This window comes from Solanum tuberosum, unplaced genomic scaffold (assembly GCF_000226075.1).
Source record: "Solanum tuberosum cultivar DM 1-3 516 R44 unplaced genomic scaffold, SolTub_3.0 scf00202, whole genome shotgun sequence".
Taxonomy (NCBI): domain Eukaryota; kingdom Viridiplantae; phylum Streptophyta; class Magnoliopsida; order Solanales; family Solanaceae; genus Solanum; species Solanum tuberosum.
In genome coordinates this window covers 867,044-892,901 of record NW_006239128.1, presented here as the reverse complement: position 1 = coordinate 892,901, position 25,858 = coordinate 867,044, and the positions used below count along the sequence as shown (strand labels likewise).

Genomic DNA, 25,858 nt, shown 5'->3' with positions numbered 1-25,858 from the left:
ATATGCCATAATAAATGATATATAATAAAAAATCGAGAGCAGTCTTGAAAACACTCATATTCTCTTTAGTTATAATTGTTCATATTGAATTTTATAAGTCATTTTAGAAATAATATTTAAATAAGTATTTTATCATGATATTTATATTAGTTGATGTATACTTTAGTTCTTAAAAAATGAATAATTAATGGTGAAAATAAAATAGAAAACGATAAGTATTTTTCTTTAAAATATTAAAAGTGATAATTAAAAATAAAAATTTATTTTCGAATAAAAATTAAACGGAGGGAATGATTTGAGGCTTCTTAATTTACAAGTCCACTGGAAAAAAAGAAGGAAAATAGGCAAAAAAATGCTCATGAAATATTGGAAATAGAATAGAATGCATTAAGTTTGATTTTTAGTTTATATATTAAAATAAAAAGCTGAATTATTAGAAACCAGTAAAACCATTCATAATTTTTTTTTTTTTTAAATATAGTATGTTGATAAAGATCTATTGGAGCCGAGCATATTATCCTTTGCCTGCTTTCGCATTAACTCACCATTTGGTGATTCGATTTGTAGCATCCCAAATATATCCAGGAGTTCCTTTTACACGTTATTCTGCACTTGCTTCTTAGTACGAGGAGAGGGCAAACAATTTTAATTTAAATCGCTTGAATTTACCTTTCATCGATATTGCTTAGATTCTTCAAAAATGTCAATGGATGCATGTCAAATTCTCTAAAATAGTATGTTAATCCAACACAACTGCGGCATCAAAAGTGAGAAAGTTGCGCATAACACTAGAACTTTCAAGTGACATTTTGAATAGATATTCCTTCCAATATGTTTGATAAAGATTTTCAAACAAGTAGTAGCTGAAGTAGGTACAAATAGGAAATCATAAGTTTGACAATTATACTAAAAAACTATACAAAGACAAATAAAGAACAGCTAAAAAGAAACAATGTTGATGAAAAATGTAATAACTTGTCCAGATTTTACCTAACTGGAAGCTAACTAGCCAAGGAAGATCAATATAGCAAGGAAAATGTGTGCTCAAACCATAGATGCAGGCAATTAGCAGTCCATATAGTTAAAATACAAAGCAATTTACTCATCTTACACAACATATTCGGGGTCAGATCTGAGGCGTCTACGACTACAAACCCAGTGGCCAGTCCTGTTCAAGTAGTGCTATCAACTTATAAAAAGAATAAAGCTCCTATTTGCAGTTAAAGCTTCTTATGTATATTATGATGAATTAGACAAAATAAATATACAGAGTTGGAGCTCTCCCAATTATATCGTGGCATATTAAGTCAGAAGAAAAAACAAGCCATGGCATTCCTATATTATCTTCTTAAAACATAAGGCTATACCTTATTTTAGATGGAGCCATACTTCAGCAGCTCCCATCTGAAGGGTCTGAACGAATAAAGAACCTCCGGTGAACTTTTGAATAGCAAAGCTACACAAACACAGATAGCAGCAATTGCAACCATTGAAAGCATTGCCGGTTTGTATACAAGTGATGTTCCTGAGTTTCCATAAGATAATTTCTGTTTGCACTGTTTGCATTGTCGGTGAATTGGTTTCCCTAAAGACTTCTCAGTTTGAAAGCTAGTTACTTTTACCGACCTATGACCATCTGATAGTTTCTGCTTGAGATTGCTATCCAACAATGAACCAGGGATATCAAGAACAACATGCCCGTCACCTGGTTTCTGATTGATTTTTTTCTGGACCATATGGACGTATGAGTAATGGCATCGCAGGCATGCATAATCATTGGGTGTCAGTCCGGTACTGTCACGGGCACTTTTCCAAGCTTCAATTCCCACCTGAAGAAAACAATCATCATTAATGAGCTCCTTGAAACACCTGCCTAACTCATTTCTTTCCAAACAATGGAACCAGAAAATAAAACAAGGAAAGATCTACAACACAAGCATCCTTGTGTATATGAATATACCAGAGTGCCTCTTATTCAGCAATTGAACATGTTGAGAATACATTAAAATTATAAAAGTGTGCTCTCTCTAATAGCTTAAGCTTTTAGATGAAATGGTCACGCCAGTGTTTTAAACGGCGAAAGGCGATAAAAGGCGAGCGCCTTTTTGAAGTGCGGCACTAATTTACCAAAAAATTAAAATATTTAATTGCATATGTAAATAATCAAAATCTCAATAGCAATACCATATTAGCAAATATTTTAATTCAAAAAACTGAAAATAGACCGTACATACTAAAAGTCTAGAACTTGAATGAGAAAAAAACAAAACAAAAGTCAAAACAGAGGTAGAAGTGACTCTGAAGTCTGAAGAAGAAGTAAAAAGAAACCGAGGAAGAAGAAAAGAAGAAATATGAATTGGTTGGACTTTGGAGTAGCCGGAAACGTTTGGCTGGTCGCCGGAGGAGTCTAGTCGTAAACCCTAAAATTACCTTTTAACTTTTAAAACCCAAAATTGGTCGCCTATTTTTAAGAAAATACAAAAGGCGACGCCTTTCTCACTTTTCTTGCCTCTCACCTCTCGCTTTTTGTCGCCTTTGGAAGATCGCCGCCACAAAGCTAAAAGGCGATGAAGGGTCGCCTCGCCTCTCGCCATTGGCAACGAGGTGATCGCCTTTCACAACAATGTGTCACACACTTCAACATGGTATCAAAAAGAATTTCCACGTGCTTGGCGGCCGCACGTGAGGGGATGTGTTTAGAATCTTACCACCACCCATTATTAAAAAGAATTTCCACATGTTTGGCTCATGAAAAAGAATCAAGGCCACGCGTGAGGGGATGTGTTGAGAATACAATTAAATAATAAAAGTGTGCTCTCTCTAATGGTTTAAGCTTTTAATGAGATGGTCACACATTTCAACAGACCACTCATGACCATAACCTTGAAGCAAGTTACAGAGACATATTTACTCAAAAACTAAAGCCTAAGAAAGAGCAGGTTGCAAAAAAATACTCTACACTGCAAAGAGAAGTCATAGTTTAGAAAAGAGAAAACAGTTGAAGTCCCTTATTCAGGGAAAGCAAGGATGTGTATTTATGAACTAATAGGGGGTCATTTGGTTTACATGCTAGTTATGCGGGAATTATAATGTAGGAGTTGTTTGTACGGTATTATAATAATAAATGGATAATTACATGGTGAATAATAATGTAGGGATTGTAATATGATGAGTAATAATATCTGGAATACTTTGTAAGGATTATCTACTCTAAAGGCATCTTTGTTTTCTTTAAACAGGTAAATAGTGATCATATTGATAAAGGAAAAATAGTCTAGCACTAAGTCGGAGCAAGCACAATTTACAGAGTTAGGACTTAGGAGTCCTCCACAATTTAAGGGCATTTTTGTCTCCGTATTGCGAACAAGTGCATTCTTACTCAACATTCTAATCTCGTATAACATAATACATAGATGATTGTATTACTTAATGCGTATTATTCAGTACCATCAACTAAACGTTGTGTTAGTTATTTAATACGTTTTTATACAGCTAACCATATTCACATTAGTTAATAGGGAATTACTCTTCCTATTCCCTCCTGGCTCCAATCAATCAATATATTGATAGTTGTACTAGTTCTGGTAATACCTCCAACCAAATGACCCCTAACTGCATGAGTGTTTTTGCTCCTCAATTGTTAAGGCAATGATGATAAACCCAATTAGGTCACATCATACATCCTAATTAGCTCAAGTGAAAAGCACTATGCATACTTCTTCTTAGAGGTTGGAACATATCAAAAGGTCCATCGAGAAGTGAATTTCGCAGAGGTATCTTGGTTCAGGTGGTCAAGTCCCGTTACAGTAACCAAAGTACATATTGTCAGGGAGGGGCTGCCAATACTTAAATACTGAGATTTCTAGAGCCACCCTGGATTAGAGTGCTAATATATCAATCCTGATAACAAGGAAAAGACTGAAGGCTATTGCTGATCTTATCGTGCTCCACAGTCCCACACACACACAAAACCACACCTTTCTGTGGATTGAGGGCACTGTCTATTTTCATGGCAAAAGACCCAAATGCGCATAATAGAAAAAGGAAAATATACCTGTCCTGGATCATCAATTAAAGCATCCAAAATATTCTCATAGCCAGCAAGACTAGCAACAATATGAAGTGGAGTCAAACCCCCAGGACCCACTGCATCAGGTCTAAATAAATAACCACGATCATCTTCTTGCTTTTGTAGTCCTGATTTGTGAAAAGCTCCATGATGACGATATTTCAAGAGGACATCTACCATAGATCTGCACTTTCTCCTCACAGCTCGATGAAGGATGCCAACCTCCTGCAATGGAACGTCAAGTGATGACTGTATTCCTACATCCACAACGCCATTGAAGAAGACATCCAACAGTTTCTTTACTACAGCACACCAGTCATGGTCAATGGAGAAATCTATAAGCCGATGGAATCTCTGAAAAGGGAAAAGATTCAAGCTGGCACCAGAACCCACTCTAAATTTCAAATGGCTTCTATGAAGCAGCCAACCCAGTTCATGTAAAAAGTCCAGAGCTTGGTCCCTGGCTTGAAATTCTTCAGTTCCTCGCAGAAAACCATCGGCCATTTTAGCATCCTCGATAATGCTCTCCAATGTACGAATCTCAGAACAAACCTCTTTCTCTGCAACTATAAATGGGAAGAAGTTGCTGCTAAGACCATGGTCCTCAACCTGTCAAAGATAATGAACCTACATTTCAGAAATAGAATAAAGTGTATCCAATATAGTCAATTTTATGCAGAAAAAGGAGATTGAGATATAAGGATTTACTCAGACAATCTACTTTATCAGGTAACTACATACCTGAAGTATGAACCAGAATCTGTGATCTAATGAAAAGCAACACATGGTGGTAACAGGGGTAATAGTTTGCATGTTCCAATGAGGTAAAAACAAATAGATTTTCCTTTTTCTTTTTTCCTGATAGGTAAATACATTTATATTTTATCAACCCAAGCCTAGGTTTACTGTGCACATAGAGACCAAAAGCTGATCCTTCTCCTTGAATCTTCAATGAATTTACTTGTAACATAAAACTGAGAGTCATCAGCAAGCCAACGAGCATCAAATTCCATTCACAATAATGCGAACAGGATTGCTCCGGGATAGGGAAAAGAATAAGCATTAAGGAGAAAAAAAATCACCTCAATGAACCCTCTTCCAGTAGCATTTGGCACTGTACAAGGAAAACTAAGGGACTGGATCTCATTATGGTCCATACAAGAATCAGCTCCTACCACCATATCAGTACAATTCCCCTGAACGAGATATTTCCCTTCCATGGCACATAGTAACCTAAACGGGAGGTGGAGACAAACCAAGAATCAATTAACTAGCTCAACATACTCCAACCAGCTAAGCAGAGATCAATATAAAAATGAAAATGCCTTTAGGATCAAACAAATATCAAAGGTACCTTGTAGTGGGACGAGATAGGTTAAAGCCTTTGACCAAAAATTGAACTCTTTCAGAGGCACAAACTGCTATAGGTTTGATGATTGATATCCCACAGCTTCTATGGCTTGGCAAGGGAGTGTCCAGAACAACCTGCCCTGTAGTACAGAAACAAAGACTTGATGTTCATATCAGAGGCGTAACTGTGGATAAAAAGACATGACAGGAGAGAACATGGATCGAGAAAGGATACAATGACAGATGCAAATATACCATTAAACAAAAATGCCACTCGATCCTTCACCCTAGAATAAACCCATCCAGTTCGCCAAAATGAACCAGCGGATGCATTAAGAAGTTTCCTCAAACTAGAGTTAAGATCACAATAAAGCTGCAAAGGGAAAACAATTAGGTGCAACACTTGTTAGACTAAAACCTTAACGGAACATAAGGAAATGGAAAAGGAAACAGAAAAGGAAAAGGAAAGAGCAGATGTGTGGCCTGAGTAAATTTAATTTGCTAGTTTCATTTCATTAAAAGGTACTACGAATAGCTTATAGAAAACACAACTTTAAGGGATAACTAAAGTAATACCCTCATTTCAAGTATCATGAAATTTAATGTCCACTCTGGCCAACATGATTTCTCTTTCCTTTCCCTTTATTTTGAATTAACAAACCCAGATAGAACTTTTGTTGATCCATTGTTCCTCTCAGAAAATTAAGTGATAGATTTCTGAGGAAAAAAAAAGTTACCTCCTCCCATATGGGTTTATCCATCCGAAGATATATTGTTAGTACAATACAACCAGGTCTAATATAGCTTTCAATATCTGTAGGACTGTGTGATAGCCAATCAAGAACCTGCAGATTGTCCAGGAATAGAGAAGGTTGGGTTTCATATTGAGATGAAAGAAATACGAGAACACTTCCGTAGAAGCATATTATAGCAAGAGAACCAAAATACCTGCTTCCGCAAGCCTGTGGGAATTTCACCAGGATCTTTCCCAAAAAGTTTAAAGACAATACGATCTGTTCGACTCTGAAAATTAATCACAATCTTGTATTTAAGAGACAAATCATATTTATACATTGATGCATCAATTGTTAGCAATCAAACTCACTGAACATTTCTTCTCGGTATCTGACTAGCCCTACAGGCACAAACAGCCTAGAGCAACCTAATGATAAAAACACATTGATTCAAACTCGAAAAACTTATTTACCAAACATCAAGTCATCAACTATATTTTTTTGTTTTACCAAAAATACAATTGAACCAAATTTTTCTCAAAGAGAATGGATTTTACAGCAAATCACATATCTCGCAGCCAGCAGTTCACGTGACAAAGGAACGGTCCAATTGCATATCTCACAAGTAAATTCAGCAGCATGTATGACAGACGGCTGATAGAGCTCGGAAGAGCATACTTACGGAACATCATAGTGGTGGGCAAATACAGATTAATTTTGCTTAACATTGGAGAAACTTATGGAATGTGTCTATACAGCAGGGCAGATTGGATAAGTCAACATCATAATCTTACCATATTTCGTGGAAGTACTGAATCCTGGTTAGGATCAATCTTACCATATTTCGTGGAAGTGCTGAATCCTGGTTAGGATTACAGGCAGCTAATTTTGAAGGGGAAGTGCAAGTGCTGATCGCTGAAAGTATTATTAGGCTACTTTACTTACTGGAATTTAATGCATAGTTGAGAACAACCATGACAGAAGCCTGCTAGAGTCATGGTTTTCAATTTCAAGATATATCATCAAAACTGGTCTTATTTATGTCTTGGGCTTCTCTGGAAAGCAAATTGGAGTGCATAATTGGAAGGGATTTTTTGGTTTTTGGTTTTTGGATGTAACATTGCAGCACCATCTTACTACTGGTTCATCAATAAAACTAACCTTTCTGTCAAAACAAAAAGAAACGAATCTAAAACAAACACTTATCATTCTATAACATGTTGTCCACCTTTTGTACAAATATATGATGGAGTGTAGCGCTCCAGAAATTTTAGAATGCACTTAAGCTCAAGTTGTGCTTAAATTGTGTGTTACATAAATGGTTCAATGTATTGAAATGATGGAAATATGATTGGCAGATTATTTGTATGAAGTCTAAAGCGATTCGGAGTTAATGGAAACCTACGGAACAAGAAAAATAGGAAAACTATGCAAGGGACCAAAGATTCAACAAGGGTATTAGAACTTACAGATTCAATGCCTAGAAACTACATTGACTGGTGTAGTAATGTAGTCTAATGGCCATTTATATTGCTAGCAAACTCCCACATAGAAACCATACGGCTTAGCTGGTCAGGCATAGATTGAACACCATGATGTACATATGGTGGTTGTTCAGTTCATGTAAGTGTTTGGACAAGGCCCACTTCATGATCGTGGTGGCTAGTCTTTTATCATCTCTTTGGGAGAGGGGGCGTCCGGAGCATTCTTTCATACATGATGTCATAGAAGCTCCATAGACGTAGTGGGTTCAACTTATGTTTTGATCTTTTTTAAGTCTCAGATCGTATGTATGAATGACTATTTTTGAATTTATGGTGTTCTAAGATATTTCAAACATTTAGGCTATTGGTTCCAAGATGTGTGAAATGTGTTCATATTGTTATGATTCTGTCCATGCATAGAATGTGGTAAGTCGGTTGATGCTAAGATTAAGGTATCAGGTGTCAGTACCTCCCTTCTACTTTGGGGTGTGACAGCCCTCAAGTCTGGACCATGTTAGAACGTCCTCCTTGGATTAATTTTGTTCGTAGTATTGTGATACTCAGAAATTTCAGACATAGCACCATAGGCCCTTCTGTTAACAACTCAGTCCTAAAAACTTGCTCTAAGTACATTAAGACAACAATTCATTCCTCCTACCCAAAAAAAACATGCAAAAGACAAATAAAACAATAATGTGGATGACAGCTGCAAATGTACTTCATAAAGAAAGGAGAGAAAACAGGAGAAAATTTTGAGAACTACTACCAGAACAAATTAGATGCTAAAGATCAGCACTCCAAATAAACATGTCTGTTAGCTAAACAAATTGCATATAAGTACAATGGTAAACACCGATAGAAAACAAAAAACACATACCTGAGCCTCTCCACTTGAACTAGATGGTGAAAGGGATGAGGTGGATCCTGAGTTCCAACTTGTCCTTGTGGAGTTTGACTTGTGAGGGTCATGACTTATCCATAGAGGACGGTCAGAAGATGCAGCCCCTGGGTTTGCAAAGGCACCAGAATTCTGCAACTTTTGAATGCCACCTTGAGAATCATCATAGATATTATTCAAATCAATATTTAGCTTCAACGGTGCAGATGTGGTGACTGGGGCATTTGCATTGATACGTAAGCTCTCTTTTCTACAACACATAGTCTCAGGCTGTGAAGCACGAGGATTTTGTGAAATTCCACGTTCAGCATCACTCGTGCCCGTGTCCATTCTCTTCTCTGTCACTTCTGATGCAGGTATAGTCAAACAATTCCTATTAGACCTAAGAGAGTCCTGCAAATTAATCCAATCAGAAGCTGAAGGGAGAAAGGGTTCTATCAATTTTTGGATCTAGTGCAGACCTCTTTTGGTGCCTCCATAGATGTCCCTGTGTTTTGCAGATCTAAAGGTGCAGGCAACAAGCTCGATGTGTTCCTCTCATTAGCTGCACCAGCCACACTAGCTAAGTTTCTCAGCAGATGTGCCAATAGATCCTGGTCTTTAGTTTGCTCCGAGCTATTGACTGCATTTCACAATGAGAGGAAGCCAGAAAGTAACTCCTCCAACACATTTAAAGCAAAATCTCTAAATAAGTATCTATGTGCCTATACATTATCATGATTCTTGTGGAACACTGGAACCCAAAAGCTTGTTGGAGAATAAAACATGCCAAAACAGTTGTTCTAGTCCAAACGTATTGATCGCTAAAGTTCTAGTAGAAAAGCATCAATAGATAATTTCCACCAAGATTTATTTTAATGGCCATCAATTATTCAGCTGTTAATCTCTGACCTATATTGCTAGGACTCTCCAAAAATGCGCCACTTTGGAGCATCTGACATGCACCCGTCAATATTTTTGAAGAGTACGAGCAACATAGTCCATGACTCAATGCCCTATGTCATGTGTAGCCTTTAGATATAACAGAACATCTAAACTAGGTAGTAAGAACCTGTGCTGATGTTTCAACCAGTCAAACTTAATATAATTTATGCAAACAACTCTCCTGCCACCAAAAGCAATACCCAATATAAGTTAGATTTAACAACTGTTATTCCCAGAGACAAACTGCTGTTATGGAATACACATCGTTGCATTCACCAAGTCGTTGTTATACCAGGCAAAGGATAATTATACATTCTTTTCTTTCTCAGCCTCTTGCACCACATAAAGAATAGCACTCTAGCCAATCACCATACAGTGAAAGAACTCACCTTATTATGTAAATGTTATCACCTAATTAATTTTCCCAACATCTTCTGTCATACAAAATGAATATATCGCACAGGAAAACCATGGAATTCATATAAGGACTTACACTGTACATTGGCCAGTATCCTCAGCAGACTAATTAATAAGTAGTGGCTACCCCCCTCATCAGTCACGGAGGCTCCATTAGCTACATTTTCTGGATGTGTTTTTCTTCTTCGTTTGTTATGCCCAGCTAAACGCCTACGACAGCTCCGCTTCCCCTCATCAAACTCTTCGAGAACATGAAACCTGATAAAAGTAATCATATCAATCAAACCATGATCATTTTCCAGGAATATGTTATCAAATTTATCTCCTCTCTAAAAGTTTCACCTTTTAGATGAGATGGACACAAAATTTAAAAATATCATACTCAGTGTAGTCCCACAAAGTGGGGTCTGGGGAGGGTAGAGTGTACACAGACCTTACCATACCTAAGAGGTAGAGAGGTTGTTTCCGATAGACCCTCAGCTCAAGGAAAAATAATCCACAACAAGAAGTAATGGAACTACAAGAAACACAGATAGTAACAGAAAAGAAACTACAATACTACAACACGATAATCGAGTACAAGGAACAAACTAAATCTTTCGTCATATGAAAAATAATATATCCAGTTTCCAAAGGTTCTAATTTTATTAGAATACTTCAACTGGTTCATAACCTAGAGATAACAAAACAAATAGCACATGAAAATGCAAAATGTCCACTAAAAAACTAACCTACTACACTGCTGACAGAAACGCTGCATAACATTCCCAACCAAAGCTTTTGCTGCTTTAGAATGCACCTCACACACTTTATGTCGTCGATGGTAATCTTTAGCACAGCTCAAATCAGCTCGACAATCCTGCACTTGACAAACAGCACGATTCGATGAAACCCCACTAATTTTCGTCTTTTTACCATTCTTCCCTTCCCATTTTTCCACTTCCCCTTCCATCACAGGATACAACTGTTCACCAAGCTTCAAATTGAGAGATCCAGCTTCACCATTCTGCTCATCATCATCATCAATTACAATCGTCCGCCTCCTTTTCTCCAATTCCTTCCTCCCTTTATCATTTCCTAATGTCAATTCACCTGCACCAGATGAAAAACCATTGAAGATTCCAGTAGCAGTTTCTGGAATCTCTGATCCTATAGGAAACAGCTGTTTACTCCTACAATCTGATGGAAGAGAATTCAACGGTTCAGCAGTGAATCGATCACCATCCCACACCCAATCATTCGAATCCCACTCCCTGCTCTTCTTCCCACCAACCTCCATATTTGACACAACTGGACCATGAAAATTACGAGCCTCCATCGACAGAAAGCTCTCCCTCACAAACACCCTTCACAAATTAAAGATGAAAAATACATCAAAGAACAAAATTATTCCCCAAATTCCACTCAGAAAAGTGAAATCAAGCTATATTTTAGCTTAAATTAACAGCAATCAAAACAACCCAGAAAAATAACTAAACCCCACACCAAAAAACACCCTTTTTCAGCTCAACTACATTTCTTACAATTCACCCAATCAGCTATTTTCATTTCAGCACAAAACCAATACCAAAAAAAGACGGAAAAACTGAAAAGTAAAAAGGATTGTTGAGGAATTCAAGTATACAGCAAAAACTTTAAAGTAAGAGAGAGCTAATTACGAAGACTGTTGAGCAAATCTCTCTGAGAGATGTGATCGGAAAACAGGTAAAATCCCCGGGCAAATTTCGCCGGCAATATAGAGAAATTATTATTAAAAAGGGGAAAAAATAGAGAAGTATAGTGTGAGAGGAGATGAAGGGCTTGTTTGTTTTGTCACGTGAATTAATTAGTAACAATAAAACAAAGTAAAATTGAACAAGTCATATACTCTTTCTTTGTTCCATAATATTTGTCATGTTTCATATTTTGACTAATATTTTAAAATATAACTTTTAACTATGATCCGAATTAAATAGTTAGGACTGTTTAATTGAGAAATAAGTTATCCTAAAATTAATTATCTCAAAAATGGATCTGAAAGAGTAGGATGTATGCATACATTATCACTATCTTAAGTGTAGAGGTTGTTTCTGATAGGCCCTCGACTAAAAAAAAAACAGTGAAATAATGGAAAATAACATAAATTAAGACAATCATGCAAAATACTACAGATAACCTGACAAATCATCTTAACCAACTGTCATAACAAGCTATAACAATAATCAAAGTATATATATATAATCAAAATGAAAGGACAAAGAAACTACACGAGCAATATAATTAATAGTAAAGAGGAATCAGCGAGACAAAGTTCAACGAATTAACTAATCTCCTATCCTAATATGTGAGTCACGTAACCTCCTATCTAAAGTGTATATATATATATATAATTATCTCATTTACACAATAAAAAATTATGATAAAATTTTTTAACTTAACCCCTTCATTAAACTTACTTTTTTATTTATTTATTTCTTATTCGGTGTCTGATATTTATATTAGAGTCCGACTAATTTAAATTTACATTGGATAAGAGTCGTTCAGGGGTAGCACTCCCCCTACAAAGAAATTTTTTATATCTACAACTCAAAATCAAAACATTTGATTAAGAAAAAAGCAACATCATCAACTGCATTACATCCTTAAATGATCCATTAAACTTACCTTGTCATGCTAAGTCAAAATATATATGCATTATTCATGAATCATGCACAATGTGTTTAAACTAAGCACCAACATTATTTATTGAATTTAAATTGGTAACCAACATAAACTTTTGATAAAACAATTCGTTTCGATATGAATATCGAACACCAAATAAGAAAATAGAGAACCTAAATTAGTAATACTAAGGCTACAAAGTTTAAAGGGAGTCCCCGAAGCAATTTAAACGTGACATACGTTAGCTAGTGACTTGCTTCTATCGTCTTCCTTTTAATATGTATTTTTATCTTGAATTTAATATTTATTTTTTAGTCTGATTAATTCAGATTTTGTGCAAAAAAAATCTTACTTTAAAGGTAAAATATTTTTTATCATAAAGTGATTCTATTATTAAGACTCGGACTTACTTTTTTTTATTAAGAATGAAAAAAGATTTACCGTTGATTTTTTAATAGCTGTCTTCAATCATCCTTGCTCTCACATATTGGTTTGTGTTTGGACTTTTAACAAACTTTTGCCCAACTTTCTGAAAAGTGTTTGTTGGGAATACTTTTTTTCAAAAAAAGGTTTTGTGAAAGGAAACAATTTCCTAACAAACGTTACTACTTCAAATTTACTTTTAAACAAGAAATATAATTCTATGATAGTTACTACTCCATAAGTTAAAGTGTAATTATATATACACTTAACCATTTTAATTAAGTGATTATTATGTGTATGAACTATATATATTTCATGTTGATCATAAAACTCTTTCGATATATATATTTAAACTCAAGATTTGAAAATGAGCTAATTTAAAAGGTAATCAAACTAGTGTTTAGTTAAAGATTTTGGATCCGATTTTGAAAATCTATCTATCCTTAAAAGAAAAAATTCAAGGTCTAAAAACTAGTTAACATCAATTTTAGGAGAAAATTCACTTTTTATTCATAAAATTTAAAAAAAAATTCCAAGTAAATTGCATGTTCAATAATAATTACATAATACACGCATTGCACGATTTCTAAATATATATTTTTTATTTACAAAAATGCTCCCTCCACTTTATTATTTTTTTAATAGAAAAGGATTTTGAGGGAACGCATGAGAATTTTGGTCATTTATATTGTTTTATTTCAAGATGATTAATTTTTATATTATTATTTTTACCTCTGATAGAGATAACTTAATTATCCCAATACTAATCAATAATTCCGATGTGGGGTCGAAGGTAAGGCGTGTCGAAGGATGAAAATGAGATGATCAATATAAAATGATATCATTTTATTATAAAATTTATTTTCTTTACTTCTATTAGAATTATTTTTATTTTCATTTTTCTAAGGTATATTTAAAAAATAAAATATAACTTTTTTAATTATTTTTTTAACCAAAAAACTGGATTGGGAACCCATATAAGTGTAGAAATGACCTCCCATACTATCCTACTTCTTTTCCTTTTTTGGAATTTTCATGTGATCTATTTTAAGGTTCGATTGATTATTAGATATACACCCTTTAAATAATTATGTATCTTACAATTAATTAAGAATTTGTTATCATATACTAAGGAAGACACATTTAGATACATGTATTTTTGCTATTAAGTAATTAAAATAGGAGAAAGGCGAGCGAAATGGGAATGAGGGTGAACGAGATAGTCGTGTATCCCAAATATATGTGAATCATACCAGATACACACTTGGATATAGTGTGCTAAAACAAATTACATCTAATTTTAATCTCATGTATCCTGAAATACATATATCTAGATGTATTTGAACACATTAAAATTTAATAAAACTCGTAAAGTAATAGGATTTCTGTAAATTTCCCTGTTTACAACCACATGAATTAGTACAATAATTTCCATCAATTGAGAGTTTCACACATTGATGGCAAAGGCCATCCATGGACAAATAGGACAATGAAGTTAAAGTAGAGTTGGTCCTATACCTTTAGTTTTGTGGGTAAACCATTATAATTGTTGTATGTACTTCCATCGTTTGGTTAATGGAATACGAATAATAATTTCGATTGAAAAATACAAATTATTCTATTTTATATTTGATTATCAATATTAACTTGTCTAAAATTATTTTATCCATTATTTGTATTAAATAAATTGTGCTCATAAGGATGACTCCATTAGGGAAGTGAGGGAATATGGATCGACTCCCTCTGTCAACGTCTTCTCAATCGGGCTCGTCACTTCGGATTTAATTTGTCTAGTGCGATTTATATCTTCTATGTAATTTGCGAGATATTATACATGTACACACTCAAAGTATAACTACTCCGATGATATTGTCAAATCATCTTTCAATTTTTTTCAAATTACGTACGTTTGATGGGGTATAACACAATACGCACCACAAAAAATTGTTAATGAATTATCATGGATAATGTTTTTCAACAAAAAGGCCCCCAAAATGATGGAAAAGTTTACTGCATAATGATGTTATGATATTTTTTTTGGAGTTATATATATTTGTCTTTATATTATTGTATTCTTTGTTTGCCTGGTTATTAGTGTTATCTTGATAAAAAAATATCAATAAATACATTATATAGTTTATTAAAAATTAAATACTATATTTAAGAAGATGGAGTATAAAAGGATAGTTAAAAAAATATACTCCTAATTTTCATCTTGAATTTCTAATGTTATTTAATCTAGGACAATATTTTTTTTATTAAAATAATACTTATTTTGAGACGGAATATTTGTATGTATTTTTTTTGTGGAAAAAATTGCAGACTCAATGGTGGGATATGAGTGAAAGGGCATTTGGATAATATAGTACTAATAATGAGTTATTAAATTGAACCAAATTGTTGACTTTAAAAGTGACCAATAGTGTGTTTTGGCCAAAGTTAAAAGTGTTTTTTATTTCAAAAAGATATTATTTTTTAAAAAAAATGTATTTGGCCAAGTTTTCAAGGAAAAAAGTAAGTGTATTTAAGTAAGAGTAGAAACAGTTTTAAAAAATAGTTTTCTTTTTCAAAAATATGTTGAAATGTTGGTCAAACACAAAATATTATTTTAATATTGATAAAAGTCATTTTCAAATAGACTAGTCAAGCATTACTATTTCTTACTCTCAAGTCTCAAGAAATAACAAAGAACATTTCCCAAAAACAAATATATTTTGAAAATTTGATCAAAACGACTATATAACTAAAGTAGAAAAAACATCACTAAATAGTGGTTAAGTAATGAAAAATTATATGTATGAAAGAATAATATCATATTGTTATTGATTTAGTGTAAATATCGTATGTGATTAGTATTTTTTTTTTATATTTATCATAAATAATTTCTTGAGGACATGAAGATGGAGAAATGTGAACAAAATAGACTAGGTCCCATATTAGGGATGTGTGCCCACACGAGTGTAAGGTTTTATTCCTAATTTGTATTTATAATTTTTTATTTTATTTTTTCGCATATATGTTATTGTGATATTATAGGCAAATATCACATATAAAAAGTATGAAAAAAGTGTTGTTCATATAAGATAGGAAAAAGGTCTAAAATATATTTGAACTTTGATTGAAATTGCTGTAACGATACCAAATTTTGGAAAGGACCTTTTATCACCCTGCACAATTTAATAGTGTATTTTAAAGGTATATATGTGTCCATGTGGACATCATAAATATTGCATAATTATAAATAGTAACGTGTCCACGTGGGCACATATATACCTTTAAGATACAATATTAAATAGTGCATGGGGGTAAAAGGTCCTTCATAAAGTTTGATATTGTAAGACTAAAGTTTGAGTATTTTTCAAACCCTTTTTTCCTATAAGAAAATAAGTTTTATACTTTAGTAACGTGCTTTAAAATTGTGTTGTCATAAAGTTTAAGACAGATAATATTATTGGTGGGTTGAGCTTATTATAAATGATATTAGTGTTATTTTGTATGCAATATTCTTGGACGGTGATAGATCAAAATTTAGCGTTCAAATGAGTTTAGACTAAAAGTCTTTAAAGATGGTCTATGTGGCATCCCAAGTAAATAAATCACATCGGCAAAACATGGATAAATGTTGACACATTAGGAAACAAAGTTTTTTTTAGACCTTAATAATATGTTTTAAAATTGTGCAGGTTTAAATTTAAAATAAACTTTTAAAATCGTGCAGAACTATGTCAAACGTGAACAATATCACTAAGGAATTGAACGGTTACAATTACCACTAGTAATAAAATTGAAAACTAAATTGTATTTGTGAAACAATAATAAATAAGTGAGTTGAACATCCAAATGATTTTTTTTTTCTTGGTATATTGTTGTTGTTTTTTTAGGTACAATTGGATAGTTACAACCAAAAGAATTTGTACCAATTGTCATCAATAATAAGTTTCACCCACTGGTTTGGATGGCCACTTGATAATAGCAGAAATGACATTGAAGTAAACCCTTATTTTGTTGTTTTTTCTTGATTGACTCGGGTTAGTATTGGAGTTTAATTAGTTTAAATTCGCACGACATATAATTCATTCAGAATAATGTCTGTTTCATATCAAAGATATTTTTATACTTAAGATTCAAAATCAAGACTTCTAATCTATTTAAGCAGTCTCATATGTTGCATTATTAAAATATTTTTATACTTAAAATCTTAAAATCAAGACTTTCGATCTAGTTAAAAAAAGAAACAATCTCACTGTTGCATCGCAGTCATTATAATAGTAGTACCTCTAAAGAACTAGTACCAATTGCCATCAATTATAACTAGTACTAGTGCTATCAAGTGGATGAGTGGAGAACAAAAGTTTGTGCTCTCTCCATTGTTTCCCTTTTGCTTACATCTAATCTACATATACATAATTATATTATTTTATTTTTTAAGAAAAAAAACAGTAATAAAATATGTATAGATATCTGCAAAGGACAATTATTTGAGAATTTAAGAAATTTGAAGATTTTTATTAATCTATAGGAGATGGATATTGTGTTTGTTTTGTATCTGCATTAATCTTCTCTTTTATTTCATAACCTTTATTTCGGTTTGGTCGAACGTGGGTCTCCAAAATCTAATATCGCAATTTACAGGTTCAATTCCTATATAACGTGATTTTATTTTTTTAGATCAAATTAGAATAAAATAGATTCATTCAATAACTTTCACAATAACTAGAATTTGACCTCCTATGCCCTGTAAATTAAGAAATGAGGAGCTGCAAGCCACTTGATTGTAAGGAGAGGACTTCAGGACTCGATTTGCATCCCGTGGTCAGGTAGAATAGACACTCCCAAAAATAATTTATACACACAAACCCAATCTCGTGGAGGTGTGTTTGATACGAAGAAAAATATTTTTTATAAATATTTATTTTATTTTTAAAAAAAACAGTAATAAATATTTTTTGTTGTTTTGCAGACAACACAGTTGCCCATAACTAACAAATAGAATCATTTAAATTATATCAACAGAAGAATAGAAATACTTATATACAGTATATTACAATAAGGAGCGAAAAGATTATGGTGGATGGTAAGTGTTTTGCTTATTTATTTTAGTAAAGATTTCAGGTTCGAGTTGCGAGAATGAAATCACCTTTAATAAAAAATGTTTCACTCTCAAAGTGTGATTTTATGACACAAATTAAAATAAGTCAAACTCAAAATAAGTTCAATTACCTATATTGAAAAAAAAAGTGATTTATTTTGGAGGAAAAGTTTCGAACATTTATTTTGGGATTCAAAATTGTTTCATTTTCAAAAGTAAAACGCGTAATTGAATAAGAAATACAAAAGCAAAAATAGCTTAAAATAATATAATAGAACAACTTGTTCTATTTCTCCAAACAACTTCATTTTCTTCTCCAAACAAATTTAATTTCAAACATTTACTATGATAGTGATTCACATGTGCTATTTTTTAATTGTTTTTTGTTTTGTTTGTTTTTTTTCTTCGAGCGCACGCTTTATTCGAGGGAAAGCACTTCCTAATGAATCGAATCGAAACTTCTAATTAAAAAAGGAACAACCTCATTCGATGCACATAATATTTCTTTTTTTAATTAATGAAATGCAAATTGAGTTCTACGTGAAGGATTAATTAATATTAAACCGACAAGAAACACCTTAAGCTTTTTAATTTAGTTTGTCTAATCTAACCACCCAATGGACTTTTGTAACTATAATTTTCTTGTATTACATTTTTTTTAATGATACGAAAATTAGCTAAAGGAAGAAGATAATTAAAGAAAAGCCATGTTTATCGGAATTTGTTAAAGATAAATTTATATTCTTTAGTTTTTTCATATTCCGTGGCGAGTATCAATTTTGACCTGCTAATCTAAATTCTCATAAAAAATTCTCATTTTAAAGAATAAAAAGTTTTCTGAATATAACTTCATACACATAACTCAAATCTGAAATCTCTACTTTTTTATTATAATCTTTGGTTGTCTCACCGCATGAATTATCCCCTTCAATTGAAAATATTTTGTTTGAAAATTATAGTGTTAAAATAATATTTTCTTTTTGTTCTTTTCTTGTCTGTGTATATATGGACAAATTACATGTGACTCAAAAGGGATGGATTTTGACTGATGAATGAAAAATGAAAGATATAAAAAAGGAGAGAAATGAAAAGTTTTTTTTTTATTAATACTTTTATAAAGGAACTTTATTTCTTATTGGTGAGACTGAGTAAGATTAATGTACTTTGTATAATAATTTTAATTAAAAAGAGAGTCTTCTCTTGCGTTTTTATTGTGACTCAATTTGATTTCGACTTCAGATCGAATCAAATGGTGTAATTGATAGCTTTTGCGAGACGCTATAAGAAAAAGTTATGTCTCTTCGTTTTGAATTCATTCTTTAATACAAATACATATCCTTCCGTCTTATACTTCAAATACTAAGATGAGATTAAAATTCTTGAGAATACACAATAAATATAGTAAACTAGAATTTATTCTTACTCTTCTCCATTTCTAGTTTTGTTTCTATTTAAGTTTTCACATTTAATTTTCGAATATAGATCACTAACAAAAATTACTTTAGGAGGTTCAAATCTCAAGTGTTACATTTGTATTTTGTTCGATCTTCTTATTAGATTTCTAAAGTTCACTATCCGATTTATCTGAAGTCCAGAGACAAAAACAAGATTCAAACTTAATAAATTCTTGTAACGGTCTCAAATTTATTATTATAACAATAATTAGTATCATAATAAATATTTGATAAATTTCACACATATATAAAAGTTAGATTTTTTTTTTTTGAATTTACATGAATTCGTAACTAACACATATAAATAAATTAAAAAATGAGAGGACTTAGGTTGAGGTTGCACATGGAAATGGACATGGACATCCTTTATGTTAGTGTATTCTAGTCAAACATCATAAGGGATCCACGACAAGGATCCAATAAATGAAATATGGGTCTCTTTGTTTTTATTTATTTCTAATATCTCAATTCAAATTATTGAATTAAAAACATTGACCTTCATATATTTGATATGTGTACTGAAACTTAATTAAATTCAAATTCAACATCGTATTTTGAAATTTCATATAAAGGTAAAACGCTCTTGAATAAACACTCCCTTCATCTTACAAGCATTAAAAAAAAATGACAACCATTCTTCCCTTTTACTATGGTTCGTTATTCATCGTCTTTTTCTATGAAAAATACTCGAATTAAAGATTTGGGCCCACATACGACAAAATTACATAGCATAGTGATATTTTACAATTTATAACAAATATACACTTAAAACATATATTTGTATATCTAAAAACTATTAACTTCCTTAGATTGTTCTTTCATGCCTTCCTCAACATGGGAAGTACTTCCCATAGATAACCTACTCAAAGCATTAGCAACAACATTAGCCTTACCTGGGTGATAGAGGATACTCATGTCGTAGTCCTTGAGCAACTCTAACCATCTTCTCTCACGGTCGGTTCGGTTCGGTTTTGAAGTTTATCGGTTTGATTTATTGGTTATCGGTTTGTAGAGATGCTAAACCATTATAGAACCATTAAGATATTGACTTATCGGTTATTGATTTATCGATTATTGATCGCTATCGGTTCGGTTATCGGTTTAACCGTTAAGATTTGACACCAAAAAAATCATTGAAAATCACTTAGAAATTAGGTGACAAACCAAATGAACCATGCACATGAGTTCATAAGTTACATCTTGCTCAAAAGCAAACACTTTTATATTGTAGAATAACCAAGAGTTTGAGACAACCAAAAATAAAAGTAGGAAACCAAACGCTAAGTCAAGGATTTTATATACAAAATGGTATAAATATAATTATTTAATTTAATATCGGGTTATCGGTCAACCCGTTAAGAAAAAACCTCAAACCGTTAAGAACCAATAACCCGATAACAAAAAAATAAATCAAAACCATAAAACAACAACTTTTTTTCAATTTGGATTATCGGTTTTGAACGGCCCTAGACATATACACATTAAGTTACAATCAAATATTGTATAGCGCAATTTTAAGTTATTTGAAAAATATTTATTTGCATATTAAATGTCATTTATTCTACAATTGTAACCTGAACAAATTGTGTTGGGCCAGTTACATTTTGTTCCAGATGAGCCCTATCTAATAAATTGTAGAAAACATAGACGTCAAAGTAGAAGACTAGAAGTTGGAAAAAATCTTCGACATTATAATAACTAATTATTATTAGACTAATGACTATTAAAATAATGTGGTCATATTATACAAAGAAAAATTCATAAGTAGCAGTATTAGCGTGTGTATACATATAATAATATGTTTCGTATAGATTGGGACTTATATTAATTCTTTTATTCACATACGGTATTTGATTTTAATTGTATATGTATGTGTATGTACGGGATGTATATGAAGACATCAACTATATATACAGTCAACTAGATTCAATACATGTATTTTCAAACTATATATGCAGATCAACTGTATAAAAAATGTATGTAAATTGTATATTGTATGCATGGGGCAACCAACATCTAAAAATATAGTGTATATATGTCAAATGTATATTTGTTGTTGTCTCTATTGAGAAAGTGCTCACTACTAAAGATTTTAGATACAAAAATATGTATATCTTGTATATTTTCTATACATAATATCACTATGTTTTATAATTTCTTAAAAAGTATAAGAGAGCCAAAACCGCTACATCAGATAGTATGTTGGACTGGATCTCTTATCAAAATGGGCCTGCAGTGGGAATTGGGTCTTTTCTTCTTTGAACTGATCTGTTACTGGACTCTGGCCCACTTTATTTAGATAGGGATCCATATTTATGATGTTAAATGAAGAGAAAAAAGTACAATTTGCTCATAATTTTTTCATTGATTATCCCTTTTTGGAACATTTTTGTTTGGTAAATTATTATATTTTTATTCATCTTGCAATTTGTAGGGGGTGATGAGGTTAAGGTAGAAGGTTAGTAGGTAATGAAATGTTGCTTGTCGTAGTATTAGCCCTATTTGTGCAATGTACTGCTTTTGATTTCTATCATTATTGGTTGTTTATCGTATTTCAGTTATCACCCTATTTTTAGGTTGTTGTTTCCGTTAATTAGTTCCTATATTTTCTTTATTGATGTTTTTTCCTATTTCATACCTACTTTGATTTGCACACATGTCGAAGATCTTCTGAAAACAACCTCTCCACCTCCATGAGGTAGAGGTAAGGTCTGCGTACATTCTAACATTCTCATATTCACTTGTGAATTTCACTAGACATCGGGGTGGACATAAATACCGGAAAATCGAAAAACCGAACCGAACCGAACTAATTTGGTTCTTCGATTTCGGTTCTTCAGTTTTTCGGTTCGGTGTCGGTGTATTTTTTTGGAAGTTCGGTTCGGTATAAGGGTCTCAAAACTTCAGTGCACCGAAGAACCGAACTTTTATTTAAAAATAAATAAATTAAATTATATATATATGTGTGTGTGTGTGTGCGCACGCATTCTCTTGACTAAAAATTAAAAAAATCAACTAACAATTAAATCATTCATGAACAAATCAATGTAAACAAATGTACAAATCAATAGTTAACTTCAAATATTAATTTCCAAGAGAAACTCAAACATATTTCTACCAATGTACATTATGTAAAGGAACCGTCTTCGTACTTGTTTTTCTCGAGAAATAGTTGGAGGCACAATGTTCTTGATAAAGACAAATATAGTCTTTTAGTTAGCACAATAAGTGTTCCACGGTGATACGCATCATTCCTTAACATACTTTTAAATTTCTAAGTATCTTATACTTTATTCTTATATTATTTTTCATTCACACCGAAAAACCGATTTAAAAACACCGAATTAAATCGAATAGAAGTAGAAAAAACCGAACCGAACCAAATTAGTTTGGTTTAATATATGGTGCACACTTTTCTAAAATTGAAAACCGAACGATCACCCCTAACTAGACATGTTATTGTTGTTCTCTTGCAATTTATAAACTTGAGAAAATGTTAGATCACAATTTAAATTATGTAAGTTATTATAAGTGTTAGACGATAGTCAAATATTTTGTCCGTGAGATTGAGAGATATATGGGTAAAAAGTAACTCGAGTTTAACATTGTCCAAAAAAAGTACTTAATTTTTTTAAAGTTATATTTGCACAATGTCTAAATAAAGATTTATTTTCTCCGTACACTTTTACTTGTCCACTATATTAAATATACATTTTCATTTTTAGCATATCAAAGAGAAAGGGACATAATTTTTCATGTTTTGCTCTTAACATTAATTGCTTATTAATCAAATCTGTTTCCAAAATTTAAGAATAAATATCAATTAATATGAATATTTTGATAAAATACTCATGTCAATTATTATTTTTAAAAGGCGTGTAAAATTCGAACTGAATAAGTAAAAACTAACATATGGACTAAAAAGGAACATTTGAGTGAGTAGCATAATGACCCAAGTTTTCCATTTTAAGTTTGTAAGAGGTTTGCTTGAAATTTTCACAATATTATTCATTTTTACCAGATGTCTCGAGTTAGAGTTTTTCTGAGTACGTGGTTGCCTTTGTTAGGAACACTTTACCTCCAATGTGGGACTTCCCAACTTTACGTCACAAATTCAAATTTACTCGAATTCTAATGCAGCTACAGGTTCCGAGTGAAAAAAATACTATTTTATTATTATTCATTTAAGACGGAGGAAGAACTCAAATAATTAGGAGAAAATTTAGTAGATTTATTTTTAAAAAAAATTAGAGGACTAACTGCCGTTTATATTCATACCAAAATTAACTAAACGCCAAAAACCACTTAAAATAGTTATTACTTTGTTTTTTATTATAATCATAAATCATAGTCAAATGTAAAGATACCAAAATGATAATAATTTTATTAGAAACAAAACTAATAAAACAAGGCCTACTTATTATATTGTTTTATTTTAATAATTGGTGTTTCCATTTGTTTAGCATTTAAATGAGTTATGACTAACAAACACCCATGTGATGCCTCACTTGGAATATTATGAATTGGAAAAAATAAATAAATTAAACAATGACAAAAAATAAAATAAAATTTACACCTAGCTGTCACACAATTATTATTATGTGCCTGTAATCATTTCTTAAACCTAGTCCTTTCATGAAATAATTTATTTTGTTTATAATAAATTTATAGTGGATGAATAAGTTTTTTTTTACTTTAATTTGAGATTTTGAATTCGAGTATTGAAGTGATAATTTTTTTATTAGAGAGCAGTTTCCTTACATGATATGAATACATTCATATCGATTACTTAGGGCTCTAATACAAATATCAAATATCTAACGAGAAGCGAAATAATAAAATTTCACATTTACTATATTTATTTTCAAGAATAAATTGTTCTAGTGTGATTTTTCTTCTTTCAATTTTTCATGAATTGTTTTTACCATATTTAGACCTGGGCATTGAACTAGCCTCATTTGTTTTGATTAAAGCTTAGTCTGATTAACATTTTGATCAAACTTAACTTGACAAAAAACTTTGAGTAACTCGGCTCAAGTTGACCATGTAAGTGTACTCTAAACGATAATTATAATATGACAACGTTCGATGAGAATTGAACTAGGCTCAATATTATAGAAATTTGATTGGGTGTGACTCGAGTTTTGGTAAAGTTGGGTATGATAACCAATTAGGTTAGACATGAATCAACTCGACTTGGCTCGATATTCTACACATATTTAGCTTTTATAGGTTATTTCCTAATTTTTTCCCCCCACTAAGTATGAGTATTATTTTTGAAGTTCCAATCAATTTGAATTTGTGTTTAATATTTATTGGAAAGGAAAACATTATCTATTAAGATTTATTTTTATTTGTATTTTTATGACTATCTAAGACCTCTAATTAATAATAGAAGAATTTTTATCAAGAAAAAGCTTACATAAACTAATAATGAGTAAGTGATAGTTCATATATCAAACATGTCATATGTTATTAGTTATTATATGTAAATATAGGTTTGTAGGGTTTGAGAAAATGATCAAAATGATCTTTAATGTATAAGTTTTGATTCTATTTAGTCCTTAATATATAAATATGATGTAAATAATCCTTAATATATATTACATAAAGTAATCAATTTTGATCTTAAACCCTATAAATAAAGAATATCGTTGCTTTTGCTATCAAAATAAAAAAAATTAGGATGGTTGTGACTTTATTATGTTATCATTTTCTTAGTGAAGTTTTATACATGTCGTCACAATCGTAACACTCTGTTGGGATGGTTGTGACTTTATTATTTCATAATATATTGTATTGTATTGTGTTATATTATATCCTATTATATTATAATAAATATAACATTTAAATAAATTGCATCATTATCATCGTTATATAATGTTATACATCAAATAATTTTAATAATAAACCTATAAAAGAATATGATAAAGAGTAAAATTACTGTAAAAACGGTAGGATAACAAATAAAAGTAAAGACAAAAAGAAAAGAAAATACTAAAGTAACAACACGATCCCAGTAAGCCGGTCATTACACAAAATAAATTTTTTATTATTGCTTGATCAATTTAAACAATATTATACAATATAATTTAAGTAACAATCAAAACAAACATAATATTTAAACGAATAATATATAACATTATATAAATGATATTGACCATCGAAATCAATGATTGAATTAAGAATTTTAACAAGAGAATTCAAAATTTGAAAAAGTAAACATACAAATCATCTACTATATACATATTATAAATAAGTAAAATTTTCCGCCGCTAAGCGCTAATTGAAATAAGATGTTAGTGAAAGGGGCACACAAAATCGTAAAATATAAGTAGGAAAAGAATATATATATATATATATATATATATATATA

The 25,858-nt window shown here is 31.6% G+C and overlaps 1 protein-coding gene across 1 annotated transcript; it reads right to left on the bottom strand.

Moving 5' to 3' along the window:
* Positions 1-1,065: 1,065 nt before the first annotated feature.
* LOC102603758 (squamosa promoter-binding-like protein 1) lies at positions 1,066-11,686 on the bottom strand. The gene is made up of 11 exons (XM_006355656.2): positions 10,608-11,686; positions 9,953-10,134; positions 8,997-9,157; positions 8,515-8,928; positions 6,368-6,442; positions 6,157-6,264; positions 5,675-5,792; positions 5,424-5,559; positions 5,152-5,302; positions 4,055-4,678; positions 1,066-1,829 (listed from the first exon to the last, which is right to left on the bottom strand). The coding sequence occupies exons 1-11, from the start codon at positions 11,192-11,194 to the stop codon at positions 1,374-1,376; spliced, it is 3,012 nt and encodes a 1,003-aa protein (XP_006355718.1). The 5' UTR covers positions 11,195-11,686; the 3' UTR covers positions 1,066-1,373.
* Between the last annotated feature and the right edge of the window lie 14,172 nt (positions 11,687-25,858).